The sequence below is a fragment of a genome, unplaced genomic scaffold (genome assembly GCF_019419815.1).
Source record: "Pyrus x bretschneideri cultivar Hongxiangsu unplaced genomic scaffold, Pyrus_bretschneideri_v1 Contig1, whole genome shotgun sequence".
NCBI classification, from domain to species: Eukaryota; Viridiplantae; Streptophyta; class Magnoliopsida; order Rosales; family Rosaceae; genus Pyrus; species Pyrus x bretschneideri.
Window position 1 is genome coordinate 6,713,581 of NW_025999390.1, and position 14,912 is coordinate 6,728,492.

Consider the following 14,912-nt stretch of genomic DNA (forward strand, 5'->3'; position numbering starts at 1 on the left):
ATTGTAAAATATTTTGAAAAAAGAGAAGTAAAAAAGAGAACATAAAAAGGGAAAAATTAATATAGTAAACAAACATTTACCGTGTCACATCCTGGTCCAGGATCCATCACATTCCGGGCTCGACTCTACCTTAGCACAATATTGTCTGTTTTAGACCCTGATCATGACCTCACGATTTTATTTCTAGGTATGCAATACTTAAAAACTTTTATGGAAGTGATATTATTGATATTAAAATAAGAGATGCACTTAGTAATAATATGATTTAAATTTATTTTTAACAATAATTAAATATAGCATCTTTCACTTTCAACGTAATACTAAATGACAACAATTTTTTAGAGTTAAAAGCTTTTTTTCAACATCTTCAGGCTTAGCCAGATGGAAAATGTATATAAAACGACGGACCATTGTGCAAAAGTCCCCCGTATGTGTCGATACTCCAGTAAATATTTTATTTTCTTCTGCTTTTATATTTTAACAAAATTTTCTTCGCTGTCACAACAAAAACTTTCCAAAATTTCCAATTAGATTCAGCCATTCGCGCGATCTCGATCTAGACGCAGCGTTTCACCATTCCCGCGACCTTCAATTCCGAATCAGTTACTCCTCACTTTGCTTACAAAAACCTCGATTCCACAGGTCTAGGGTTTCAGATCTCGCACTCGTGGAGGTAATTTTCCAATTCCGTCCTTTAATTTCACCTTTTTGCTGTTTGGATGCTCGGAAAGTTGGGGAAGGGAAAAGAAAATTGGGGTTTTGATGTGGGTTTTCAATTGAATTTCGCATCAATTAAGCAAATTGGCAATGGTGAATTTTATCTGATGTGGATTATCTAATGGAGTAGGCATTTGAGAATTGGAGTGATTTCTGCGGTTTCAGGTGGTTATGCTATTATAGAATTCGAATTTCGGGAATTTTAGGGTTTTGGAAGAATGCATGCGAAAGCGGCACAATCGTCGTTTCGGGATCGGACGTACGAGTTTCAGAGTGTAGCGGAGAGGCTAAAGAAGTCGTTCTCATCAGGGCCGGGGCAGAATGGGCCGAGTAGTGGATTGAAATCGAAATCCGAGGAGCAGCGTTCTGCGGTTGTGATTCAGTCGGAGTTCAATAAGAGGGCCTCCAAAATCGGGTATGGGATACATCAGACGTCGCAGAAGCTTGGAAAGCTGACAAAGTGTGAGTTATTGATGATTGGTAGTATAATTGTAACGTTATTGCTTTACTGGTTTCAGTTTGATATTGAAAACAATGCTAATTGATATCCATGGTGTGTACTTCTTGTTATTGACCTGGTGCAGCATTTCGCTCTCAAGATTTGTGTTGGTTTTAATGATAATATTGTTGTTTTAGATATTGAAGCGTTATAAGATAATATTGTGTTACAATTGTAAGGAAGAACCAATAGCTTTTCCCATATGAACTCTGCACCTACATTATAGTGAAAATCCAAATTCGAAGTTGCTAAACCCTACCTATTATCCCTCAGGGTGTCGGTACTAATTTCAATCGCCCGATGTACCATGCTTCATTCGCTCCATTGAACGTTGTGGATGATGATTAAATTAGATATAAAAATTATTATCGGATTTCTTTCTTCTTTAAAGTGTGAATGTCTGGAATGGCATAGAGTTGTTTTAATTTTGGTGGTTTTTGTGTTTCTATGGCTATAATTATTCAGGTTCCAGAGACAATTATATATTTATTCTAATGCATCTGTCTTGTCATGTAGTGGCAAAGAGGACTTCCGTGTTTGATGACCCTACAAGGGAAATTCAGGAGCTGACAGCAGTTATCAAGCAAGATATTACTGCCCTTAATTCTGCAGTGGTGGACCTTCAGCATCTATCTAACTCCAGAAATCAAAGCGGGAATATTTCTAGTGACACAAGTAGTCATTCAACCACAGTTGTTGATGACCTGAAAAATCGGCTCATGAGTGCCACAAAAGAGTTTAAAGAAGTGCTCACCATGCGAACTGAAGTAAGACCTAATGTTGCTGAATAATTATTTCCTGACAAGTTTGTTAGGCTGGTGCTCTTAGTATGAAACTGTTCTACTGTTGCTGCTCCTTAAGTTATTTTCAGAGACTAATGAATCCTTTGGTTGGTTTCATGAAGAATTTGAAGGTTCATGAGAATAGAAGACAATTGTTTTCTGCGACTGCAACTAAGGATGCTGCAAATCCCTTTGTTCGTCAACGTCCACTGGCTGCCAGGTCAGCTGCTAGTTCTTCAGGTGCTTCTCCTCCTCCATGGGCTGGATCACCCTCTTCATCACAGGCGTTCCCCAAGTAAGATAGTATTTTTGTTGGTTCTTCTTGTTAATTATGGATAATTGGTACTGGATGATTATATTGTAACCCATGTAAGTGAGTAGCTATATTTTTCATATATAAATTGTCATGGGGACCTCTATGTATGTTTGATATTGGGGAGAGTCATCTTGCACTCCTCCCTAGTGAAAAAAATAATGGAGGGAGGAGTTCAAAATGTCATTCTGGATTGCTTAATTACAATTCCCTTGATAAATCCAGTTAAAATTTTGTGAATTTTGCACTATAAAAATTCTGGTTTATTTTCTCTAAATTTGCAGTTAGTGTTGCTGCTGCTTGCACTGTTTTTCTTCTTGAACTTCTTGAAAATAACTGGCCCCTTCCTTTGTCTTTCTCCCCATTCTTCGTTATGATGTTAAATAATCTAGAGGATCAGTTATCTCAGTTTACAGTATTGACTTCTAAACTTCTGTATTCTTTCGTAGTGAATCCTAGAACTGAAGATGCTCTTTTGATAATTACATTTTCAAACTTTTGATTATGATCTGTTTCTGTTGTGTGGTCTTTAACTTAATATGCAGGCAAAACAATTGAGACATGTTGGTTCAGATATAAAATTTGAGCTTGTATCATAGTGAAATTTATTGATTTCTGATTCTACAGGAAGCAGATGGATGGGGAGAGTCAGCCATTGCTCCAGCAGCAACAACAACAGCAGCAACAGGAGCTGGTTCCAGTGCAAGATAGTTACATGCAAAGCAGGGCTGAAGCTTTGCAAAATGTTGAGTCCACTATTCATGAGTTGAGCAATATTTTCAACCAGCTTGCGACCTTGGTTTCCCAGCAAGGGGAGGTTGCCATCAGGTTTTACTCTAATCCAGTATCTTCCTTTGAATTCAGTTGGCACACGGTGCTAAATGTTAATAATAGATCACTATTTTTTTTAGCGCCTAACATGCTTGGGGTTTTATTGTTACTGGTAAAGCATTGCACAAGCTGGGGAAAACTAAAAGCTGTGTTCAAACACAAGCAGGGCAAAACTAAAAGCTATGTTCAAACACAAGCAGGGCAAGAAGCTAATTATCTAATATTTAAGCTTCATTTGACCCCTTGAAATAATTATATATATAATTGAACAAACTTGAGTATAAAATTGTTTTTGACCATGGTGGTTCAAACAGTTTTACGATAAGATGGGTAGCTAAGCTTATCAACCAAATTTCTGTGCATTCAGTGTGATCCCGACATCTGCCCGTAGTTTTCGTTTGGTTCTAAGTTTTCTTGTCAGACAGCATATGTTTTGAAGTTTGTGGAAATTGTTAATCTTGAGGTTCTAGGGTCAAATCCCGTATCTCTGCGCTATGTGGTGTCTGTGCATCTGTAGGGTGTTTCGACTTGGATTTTCAAAAATTAAATCTGATGATGGTATTTCTTGTTGCAGAATTGATGAGAACATGGAAGACACATTAGCGAACGTAGAGGGCGCACAAGGGGCATTGCTCAAGTATCTGAATAGCATATCATCTAACAGGTGGCTGATGATCAAGATATTCTTTATACTAATATTTTTCCTCATGGTTTTCCTATTTTTTGTGGCATAGTCATTTGCAGAGAGAGAGAGAGAGAGAGAGAGAGAGGGTTGAAAAGGAAGTAAATGAGGATGATTTTTAGTAATTTTACTGTCGATAAAGCCCTTTGTATTCTATTCATATCATCTTTTTCGCTTTTTCGAAAGTTCACGCGGACAAACAAGATAAGCATCGGGGTTTTCCTATCGTCGTATATATGTTCGGGATACATGTAACTGTAAAATTTGTTGAGAACAGTGTGACTGGCAAAACCTATTCATTTGTCTTCTCTATGATTGTGTTCTATATTGTGTTTTTTTTTAATTAAGTTCCCAGGAAGAATGCCTTCTAGTGATTAGGGAGAAACTTTAGTATAGCTGCCTAATTAAGGCGTCTATATGGATCTTTTCCTCCTAATCCATTAAATCAAGGAATCTATGCTGTTTAAATTTGATCCAACGGTTGTAAATAGAAACCTACTTTAAAAGTTATAATAACTTCAGTTGCACCGACATGCCCAAAGACAAATCCAAGTCATCCCAATATGATGTTTTCAATCTGCCTTTTACGTTGCGGTTAACTATACTTATATTATGAAATTCCAACAAATAATTGTTAAATATTTTCACTTTTCAATAAAAAACAGCATTATATAACTGTTTTTGTTTCTTTTGCCTGAATTGTTCACCGTATTTTTTTTAATGTTACAGAATTATACATGCACGCATTTTCCATAGATAGTTTTCTGCCTTTGTGATAACTAGAAGTTACCTTCCCATTGTCAGTTAAATCCAGGTACATTTTTGTTTCCTTCCCCAACAATTTACTAAAAATTCCAACAATAAAAAGCAATTTGCCAAATCCTGGATACACATGAAACAAATTACTAGCAAATAATAAATTAAAAAAACCACTGTGTAAAATATTTTTTCAATATAAATGACAACTAAATAGACAAATCCCCACTAGACATAACAAACAACAGAGATAAGACTAAAGAGACGAAGATAGACTGACTGACACGAAGCAAGAACATATTAAATTCCTAAGCAATAGAAATTGACACCTCATTCTGGTCTTCCTGAATCTCATCATGAAGTCTTATGTGGACTTATGTTTTTGACTTCCACCAAGTCATTTCATGCACCACCTTGTAAAATTGCTTATGGAAATTCATCTCCATTGGAATATGATCCTCTCCTGATTGTCTTTGTGGGGATCCGAGAGATCATTTAATCGGGTCCGTTCATCATACATCATGCCGTTAAAAATCATTTTAAATTAAATATAAATAGTACCTAACCGCACGATATACAATGAATAGATATGATTAATTGATCCTTGGATCTCCACAAAGAATATCCAGAGAGAATCCTTGTCCATCTCCATTTGCATGGTTGTATAAAAAAATAAAACAAAAAGTCTCATCCATGATTCGTATTTAGCTAATGTTTTGAATGATGGTCTTTTTTTTTTTTTTTTAATTTTTTAATTTTTGAACAAATGATATTATCTACATTAAGAAGAGGAGGTGAACTTAGCCTCATAATGGGTGGGTTGACAATAATGTAGTTCAAATTTGTCTTTGAATAAAATCAAAACCTCTCATTTACGAATGAATGATGGTCTATAAAAAGTAACATAGAAAATGCACGATTCAAATCATCAAACAATGTTGTAGAATATTAGAAAAATAAGAAGGTAAAACGAGACCGTATAATAAACAAAATAGTTATAAAAAAAGTAGTAGTTTATTTTATAAAACAAAATAGGTACAACGAGACCGTCTAAAGTGGGAAAGGTCAAACGATGCCGTTTGATTTTTCATCTTATTTAATAAAAAAGTTTTCGGTTCTTTATATTTTTTAAGCTAATTAAAATCTTAAAATCATCTTCAATCCTTGGGTTAGTTTAAAAATTTTAACCCAATAAATTTAGGTTTTAACTCAGAAACAGTTTTTCTTCTCCAATCATTATAGGTTAAATTTTTAGCCCAAGATTATTAAAAAATGAATTTAGGATAATTTTTTTCTTAAAGTAAATTAAAAAAAATTATGTAAACTATCATAAATTAATTTAATGAATATTTATAAATATTTATATTCTGATAAATATTGAAAAAACACTAAACCGACACCATGAAACTCATGAAACACTATAAAAAAATATGAAACACATAAAAGATTTTTTTTTAATTACTTTAGCCGTTGGATTTAAATTTGGTCCATTAGATCTTTTTTTTTTATCATTAGATTTGATCATATTAGATCTTAGTCGTTAGATTCAATGAATTTATAAATATAAAACTAAAAAAAAAATACACATATATGGTGGCCCAACCCCACCAACTGAGGAGGAATTATGGCATAAATTTGTCTCAGAAAGGAGTTTTGAGTTAAAACTTATAAAGAAATTTTATTTGAACCTATAAAACCTCTCTCTATAGTCAACTTAAACTTTGAATGTGAATTGTCCTTTTTACTCTATTACATAATTACCACTAACTACAAGATGAAATTAACAATAAACTAAAATTTATAAATAAACCCACATCTAATAATCAAACCCTACCATCATGAAATCTTTATCCTACATTCATTCTAACTAAAACCTAAGACGCTTTCATAGAGAAAAACAAGATTTTTTGAACGATGGATGGTAATTTAGAAATTTTGAATCCTCCAACTAAAGTATGAATCGATTTTTGCAATTTTTTTTTTTTCGTTTGATTTCAATTTTTATTAGGATTTAGGAACAAAATCAGCACATTTTCTAAAGCATAATTACTAGCAGAAACATATACTATGGCATTGCATAGTAACTTGTGTGAATGTCACACTTTCTTCTCATTTCATTTGTGCGAATGGCATTGCATAGCAACACTATAGCTACTGTTCTTGAATTTAAAGGTGTTGAGATCCTTCTATCCGGTGAAACAGATGTGTGTAGTCTCCAAAAGCTTCCCCTTCTTTCTCTTGTTTCAATCAATATTGTTTTTCATAGTTTAATTCGGTTGTTTGGATGTCAAAAATGTTTTGATTTCATTAAAATATAGGAACGTGAGGTTCAAGTAGGTTCAGAGCATGAAAAAATATGCCTTCAATTTTATAGTTGAAATTTTTTTATCCTGATTATGATAATTAAAACATAATCTTGTTTTGATTACAAGATTATTAGGCACCCTTATCGTCATTTAATGGGAAGAAACTGTGCCTCTACTTCTCTGCAAATTGGTGTCGACCTTGCAATTACCCCTTGGCATTGCAAGAACGTGACTTTATGAAATGCTTAGAGTGGAAGGCAAAGAGTTTAAGATAATCTTTGTCTCTTTCAGTTGTGATGAGGTAAAAAATAAACACTTCAACTGCATGCCATGGTTGACATTGAACGCATGTTATTTTTCATAAAAGATTGAGCGACATCTACCTCATATAATGAGTTGTAGAATGCTGATTTTAGGTCTTTATTTTCTAAATGGGTGTAAATATAAATTTATATATTGAGAATTTAATTAAAAGTAATATGGGTGTAAAAAGTAAGTTGGATGTAGAAAGAGGGGTCATATGGGTTTAAGTAAAATGTCCCGAACCTTTCTTTAAGTATTATAGCAAGTTGAGATAAGTTTAGAACCTAAAATTGAAGTTTATTCCGGAGATTGGAATAGGTCTAATGATTTAAGGAAAGGATTAAGTACGTCTTGAAGCCAGGTGTAAAATATATAAAACGAGGGACCATAGGTGCAAAAATCCACCGTCTGAAGGTACTGCTGTAAATTCCTTTCTTCTGGTTTTTTAACTTTCAGTCAGAACTATAACAAAATTTTCTTTATTAGGTCCAACCATTCGCGCGATCTCGATCCAGACGCAGCGTTTCACCATTCCCGCGACCTTCAACTCCGAGTCAGTTATTCCTCACTCTGCTCACAAAAACCTCGATTCCGCAGGTTCAGGGTTTCAGATCTCACACTCGTGGAGGTAAATTCCCAATTCCGTGCTTCAGTTTCTCTATTTTACTGTTTGGATGCTCGGAAAGCTGGGAAAGGGAAAAGATAATTGGGGGTTTGATGTGGGGTTTCAATTGAATTTCGCATCAATTAGGCAAATTAGCAATGGCGAAATTTGTGTGATGTGGATTATCTAATGGAGTAGGCATTTGAGAATTGGAGTGGATTTCTGCGGTTTCAGGTGGTTATGCTATTCTAGAATTCGAATTTTGGGAATTTTAGGGTTTTGGAAGAATGCATGCGAAAGCGGCACAATCGTCGTTTCGGGACCGAACGCACGAGTTTCAGAGTGTAGCGGAGAGGCTAAAGAAGTCGTTCTCATCAGGGCCGGCGCAGAATGGGCCGAGTAGTGGATTGAAATCGAAATCCGAGGAGCAGCGTTCTGCGGTTGCTATTCAGTCGGAGTTCAATAAGAGGGCCTCCAAAATCGGGTATGGGATACATCAGACGTCGCAGAAACTTGGAAAGCTGACAAAGTGTGAGTTATTGATGATTGATTGTATAATTGTAATGTTATTGCTTTTCTTGTTTCAGTTTGATATTGAAAAACAATGCTAATTGATATACGATATACGTGGTGTGTAATTCTTGTTAATGTCCTGGTGCAGCATGTCGCTCTCGAGATTTGTGTTGGTTGTCATGATAATATTGTTGTTTCAGACATTGAAGCATCATAAGATAATCTTGTGTAACAATTGTAAAGAAGAACCAATAGCTTTTCCCATATCAACTCTGCACCTACATTATAGTGATAATCCGCACTCAAAGTTGCTAAACCCTACCTCTTATCCCTCATGGTGTCGCTACTATTTTCAATCGTCTGATACCATACTTCATTCGCTCCACTGCACGTTGTGGATGATGATTAAATTAGATATAACAATTATTATCGGATTTCTTTCTTCTTTAAAGTGTGAATGCTTGGAATGGCTTAGGATTGTTTTAATTTTGGTGGCTTTTGTTTCTATGGCTATAAATAATCAGGTTTTAGAGACAATCATGTATTTATTCTAATGTATCTGTCTTGTCATGTAGTGGCAAAGAGGACTTCCGTGTTTGACGATCCTACAAGGGAAATTCAGGAGCTGACAGCAGTTATCAAGCAAGATATTACTGCCCTTAACTCTGCAGTGGTGGACCTTCAGCATCTATCTAACTCCAGAAATCAAAGTGGGAATATTTCTAGTGACACGAGTAGTCATTCAACCACAGTTGTTGATGACCTGAAAAATCGGCTGATGAGCGCCACAAAAGAGTTTAAAGAAGTGCTCACCATGAGAACTGAGGTAAGACCTAATGTTGCTGAATAATTATTTCCTGTCAAGTTTGTTAGGCTTGTCCTCTTAGTATGAAAGTGTTCTACTGTTGCTACTCTTTAAGTTATTTTCTAAGACTAATGAATCTTTTGGTTGGTTTCATGAAGAATTTGAAGGTTCATGAGAATAGAAGACAATTGTTTTCTGCAACTGCATCTAAGGATGCTGCAAATCCCTTTGTTCGTCAACGTCCACTGGCTGCCAGGTCAGCTGCTAGTTCTTCAAGTGCTTCTCCTCCTCCATGGGCTGGATCACCCTCTTCATCACAGGCGTTCCCCAAGTAAGGGAGTATTTTTTTGGTTCTTGTTGTTAATTATGGATGATTGGTACCGGATGATTATATTGCAACCCGTTAAGTGTATGAGTAGCTATATTTGTCATATATAAATTGTCATAGGGGACGTCTATGTATCTTTGATACTGGGAGAGTCATCTTGCACTCCTCCCTAGTGAAAAAAATAATGGAAGGAAGAGTGCAAGATGTCATTCTGGAGTGCTTAATAACAGTTCCCTTGATAAATCCAGGTAAAATTTTGCACTAAAAATTCTGGTTTATTTTCTCTAAAATTAGCATTTAGTGTTGCTGCTGCTTGCACGATTTCTCTTCTTGAACATCTTGAAAATAACAGGCCCCTTTCCTTTGTCTCTCCCTTTTCTTCGTTATGATGTTAAATAATCTGGAGGATCAGTTATCTGAGTCAGTTTACAGTATTGACTTCTAAACTTTTGCATTCTTTCATAGTGAATCCTAGAATTGAAGATGCTCTTCTGAATATTTTAATCTTCAAACTTTTGATTGTGATATATTTCTGTCATGTGGTCTTTAACTTAATATGGAGACAAAATTTGAGCTTGTATCATAGTGAAACATTTATTGGTTTCTGATTCTACAGGAAGCAGATGGATGGGGAGAGTCAGCCATTGCTCCAGCAGCAACAGGAGCTGGTTCCGGTGCAAGACAGTTACATGCAAAGCAGAGCTGAAGCTTTGCAAAATGTTGAATCCACTATTCATGAGTTGAGCAATATTTTCAACCAGCTTGCGACCTTGGTTTCCCAGCAAGGGGAGGTTGCGATAAGGTTTTACTCTAATTCGCGTATCTTCCTTTGAATTCAGTTGGTAGTGCTAAGCAGACAGTGCTAAATGCTAATAATAGATCACTATTTTTTAGTGCCTTACACACTTGCTTTTTTATTGTTACTGGCAAAGCATTGCACAAGCTGGGCAAAACTAAAAATCATGTTCAAACACAAGCTGGGCAAGAAGCTAATTATCCAATATTAAGCACCATTTAACCCCATGAAATAATTATATATATAATTGAACAAACTAGAGTAACAAATTGTTCTTGACCATGGGTAAAGCATTGCATGATAAAACGGTTCGTCTCTAATGGTGGTTCAAACATTTTTACGATAAGATGGGTAGCTAAGCTTATCAACCAAATTTCTGTGCATTCGGTATGATCCCGACATCTGCCCGTAGTTTTCGTTTGGTTCTAAGTTTTCTGGTCAGGCAGTATGTGTTTTGAAGTTTGTGGAAATTGTTAATCTTGAGGGTTGTAGGGTCAAATCCTATATCTCTGCGCTATGTGGTGCCTATGCATCTGTTCAGTGTTTGGTCTTGGATTTTCAAAATTTAATTTTGATGCTGGTATTTCTTCTGGCAGAATTGATGAAAACATGGAAGACACATTAGCGAACGTAGAGGGCGCACAAGGGGCATTGCTCAAGTATCTGAATAGCATATCATCTAACAGGTGGCTGATGATCAAGATATTCTTTATACTAATATTTTTCCTCATGGTTTTCCTATTTTTTGTGGCATAGTCATTTGCAGAGAGAGAGAGAGAGAGAGAGAGAGAGAGAGAGAGCTGAAAAGGAAGAAAATGACAATGATTTTTAGTAAGTTACTGTCGATAGAGCCCTTTGCATTCTATTCACGTCTCTTTTTGCTTCTTCGAATGTTCACGCGGGCATAAACAAGATAAGTACGGGGGTTTTCCTATTGTAGTATATGTGTTGGGGATACATGTAACTGTAAAATTTGTTGAGAACATTGTGATCTGCTCCGTGAGTCTGATCGTTTTTGTATTGTGCTTTCTTAATGAAGTAGTGATTAGGGATAAACTTTAGTAGGGCTGCCTGTTTACCGACGTGCACAAAGACAAATCCAAGTCATCCGAATATGATGTTTTCAGTCTCTCTTGTATGTTGCGTTTAACTGCATTTATATTATGAAATTCAGATTTTTTTATTTTTTTATTTTTAATTTTACAGAATTACACACGCATACATTTTTTATAGATAGTAGTTTTCTGCCTTTTTGACAACTAAAAATTACCTTGCCATTCTAAGTTTAATCCAAGTAGTGTTTGTATTGAGGCGTGTCAAACTTAAAGTATGAAAATTACAACTCAATATCATAAATTATTTTCTTACAACCTGACCACAGAAGCACCTGTTAGTTGGTAAATGTCACATTTTTGCTATTTTCCCCAACAATTTACTAAATATTCCAACAACAAAAAACTACCAAATCCTATATACGCATGAAAAAAATTTACTAGCAAATAATAAATAAGAAAACTACTATGTAAACTTTTTCCCATCAAAGGACAACTAAACAAACTGATTCCACCACACAGAACAAATAACTAAGACCAGACTGAAAATAACATATAAAAAATTTAAGCATCAAACCTGTTCTGATATCAAGTTGAAAATACACATAAAAAAGTAGTAAACGGACTAATAAACCGAACAACAAACCAACTATAAATAAATTCATTAACGATTATATAATTTTATGTAAGCATGACAATACCAAAAGACCCAAAATAAAAACTTTACGTTACTAAAATCACAAATACAATGAAGTAGGAGGACGAATCAGTAAAAACAAAAAACACGAGCCAGCTATATAAGCTCCTCATTGGGTACTCCATTACGTTATCCAGACCTTAATTTAGCCCTACTTTTGGAAACGTAACCAACCTCCCTCCTCCCTCTTCATCTTCCCAAATTTCCATATCTCCCTCTCCTCCTATATAATCCAAATCCCTAATTCACCATTCCCAATCTCCTCTAGACCCTAATTCCCCTTTCACAATCCCCCCAAATCTCCGATCTCGATTTTTCCTGAGCGTCTGTGAATTTTTTTATCGTCGATTGAAAAACAACGAAATCTTCTTCCCTGCGCGATTTCTCGAGAGAATGGTTGGCGGTGGAGGCAGGAGAGACGAGGGCTCGCTCGTCATCAACAACACGAACGTGTTCGCGGCGCTCGAGACTCTGAGGAAGAAGAAGAAGTCCGATAAGGATCGCAAGAGCAAAGGGTCGTCCAAGGCGGCGCAGCCCAAGGCGCCGGAGCCGCAGGTGTTCTGGGCGCCGGCTCCTTTGAACACGAAATCGTGGGCCGATGTTGACGACGAAGATGATGATGATTATTACGCCACCACGGCTCCGCCTCAGGCTGCTTGGGGATCGTCGGAGCCGCAAAAGAGTAAGGAGAAGCCAAATGTAGAGGTCAGAACTGAAATTCGATTTTTTTTTTGTTTCGATTTCGATGTGTGTTATCTGAATTTTGTATTTTTATTCGATTGTTTGTTTGAATTTTTTTCCTTGAATTTTTTTTTTTTTTTTTGATAGAAGGAATTGGACCGATGAATATAGATAGTCTAGTTGGGTATTGATCTTACTCTAGGAGTTGCAGAGACGCTAAGTTTGTGATGGGAAATCGAACATTGTTTGTTGGTTGAGGGAATTATCCGAGTTAGTTTGGCTTGTTGATTGTTCAAGGAGGAAGTTAGTGGAGGTGCATTGGAAAGATTTGTTATTTCAATATAAGTGTTGGTTTCCGGTGGATAACAAAGTAGTGGCTGCACCGAATGCAGAAGCGAAGGTACAATTCGGTGTCATGTAGAAAAGTCATTAGTTGTCATTGTAACATAGGAGATACAATGTGTCTTTGAAAAAGTGAGGGTCTGTAGATGTATATGTACTTGTACGATGTAGTTATGGTTGATTCAAAGTTGGGAAATGGGAAAAATAGTTGGAATGGAAGGCCGAAATTTAGCCAATTATGCTGCATAAAATATCTATTAGGACCGCCCCTTTGCATGTTCAGAGATTATTTGTACAACTTTCTTTGTCTGATGACCTTTTATGCGACTATGTAAATTTATATGGTTATGCATTTGTCAGAGCATTGAGGGCAATGACCGGAACAGAGTTATTATAACGGCTTGTTGATTTGTGATTACAGGAAAGTGAGAGTGAAGAAGATATTCTTGATGAAGGTGATGATGATGCAGAGGAAGAGCATGATCACGAACTGGAGGTGCATGTAAACCTGGAGCCAGTGGTGAAGAAGCCTGCTTATGTTCCTGCGCCACCTAAAGAGGCAGAAAAGCAACTTTCAAAAAAGGAAAGAAAGAAAAAAGAACTTGCAGAACTTGAGGCTCTTCTTGCTGATTTTGGAGTCGCCCCAAAGGAGAGTGATAGTCAAGATGAATCACAAGGTAATTGTGAACAATTATTTCAGATAAATTCTGTTATAGTGATTATGCATCTGAAATTCTGTGTAAAGAAAGAATAAAAGCTGAATCTTATTCATTTCATCATGTCAATAATGAATTGAAATTTGGGATTGGAGATAACATAGATGCGAAGGAGATGGTTAAAATTTTCCATGTACACTTTAAGCGTTCATATATGCACATGGTACTCCATTTAACCGAGTATTCTTGTTCAAATGTATCAATCACCGCTCATATCGATTGCAAAATAAGCTTAGAATCAAATGACAAACTTATGTTTGAAAGTCAATTCCTTGTATTTGTTTATTTATATCTGTAATTATTGCAGAACTTGAAGTCTTGGTTTTATTTATTTACCTATTGAGAGCCTCTATTGCAAGGTATCTGGATATGGTTTCTTTGGTGCCATCTCATATTCAATATCATCTAGCCAACAACCATCATTATGTTGCATTTGCAGGTGTTGCACAAGAAAAGGATAATGCACCAGATGGAGATGGAGAAAAGAAGGAAAATCAATCTGCAGAGTCCAAGAGCGCCAAGAAGAAGAAAAAGAAAGATAAAGCTTCCAAGGAGGTGAAAGAATCGCAGGATCAGCCAAACAACTCAGGGGCTACTAATGGTCCGAGTGAAGTTACTGGAGCTGAACAAGTGGAGGAGGATACATCGAATATTGATGTGAAGGAGCGATTAAAGAAGGTTGTATCTGGGAAGAAGAAGAAATCTAGTAAAGAGTTGGATGCTGCAGCAAAAGCTGCTGCTCAAGAGGCTGCTGCTAGGAGAGCACGGCTTGCTGCAGCTAAGAAGAAAGAGAAGAATCATTACAACCAGCAACCTGTCCGGTAAAAAGCCCAAATTTTGTTCAACATTGGTACATATGAACATGTAATTTCTCTTTGTTCATATGACGGAAGTTATGCGAAATAAAGAGTTGTGGCTCTGGGTTTAAATTTAATTGCGAGGTGGACTTATAGGAAGTTATCGTTTTTGGCTGTTGCCGATCATTTTTTGTTGCTCGGTTGTCATGGGACGTATGGAATTTGCCAGTTTTGCTCATTGGATATTTGTTCCTTGGAGAGTGGGTTTTAAATTGATAGATGTCCTGTAATGTAGTTGTTCCTCCATGTTGTTGCTGTCACAAACTTCTTGTGTGTGAAATTCTATGAATGGACACCATGAGAAATTATTGCATTTCTTCTGGTGTGCGAGT

The 14,912-nt window shown here is 36.2% G+C and overlaps 3 protein-coding genes across 4 annotated transcripts; all 3 read left to right on the plus strand.

Moving 5' to 3' along the window:
- The first annotated feature begins 435 nt into the window (after window positions 1-435).
- Window positions 436-4,136, plus strand: LOC103966099 (syntaxin-32). Its single transcript, XM_009379245.3, has 6 exons — window positions 436-673; window positions 883-1,179; window positions 1,733-1,983; window positions 2,121-2,293; window positions 2,939-3,139; window positions 3,717-4,136. The coding sequence occupies exons 2-6, from the start codon at window positions 936-938 to the stop codon at window positions 3,874-3,876; spliced, it is 1,029 nt and encodes a 342-aa protein (XP_009377520.2). The 5' UTR covers window positions 436-673; window positions 883-935; the 3' UTR covers window positions 3,877-4,136.
- Window positions 4,137-7,642: 3,506 nt separating this feature from the next.
- LOC103966100 (syntaxin-32) lies at window positions 7,643-11,418 on the plus strand. 2 transcript variants are annotated; one of them, XM_048582540.1, is made up of 6 exons: window positions 7,643-7,817; window positions 8,069-8,324; window positions 8,882-9,132; window positions 9,270-9,442; window positions 10,056-10,241; window positions 10,832-11,418. In XM_048582540.1, the coding sequence occupies exons 2-6, from the start codon at window positions 8,081-8,083 to the stop codon at window positions 10,989-10,991; spliced, it is 1,014 nt and encodes a 337-aa protein (XP_048438497.1). In that variant the 5' UTR covers window positions 7,643-7,817; window positions 8,069-8,080; the 3' UTR covers window positions 10,992-11,418. The 2 variants fall into 2 exon arrangements, with proteins under 2 accessions (XP_048438497.1, XP_048438493.1); XM_048582536.1 differs by having other exon boundaries at window positions 7,644-7,817; window positions 8,028-8,324.
- Window positions 11,419-11,932: 514 nt separating this feature from the next.
- On the plus strand, window positions 11,933-14,893 carry LOC103966101 (stress response protein NST1). The gene is made up of 3 exons (XM_009379249.3): window positions 11,933-12,689; window positions 13,429-13,684; window positions 14,163-14,893. Exons 1-3 carry the CDS (start codon window positions 12,378-12,380, stop codon window positions 14,546-14,548), a joined length of 954 nt encoding a protein of 317 aa, XP_009377524.2. The 5' UTR covers window positions 11,933-12,377; the 3' UTR covers window positions 14,549-14,893.
- The last annotated feature ends 19 nt before the right edge of the window (window positions 14,894-14,912 follow it).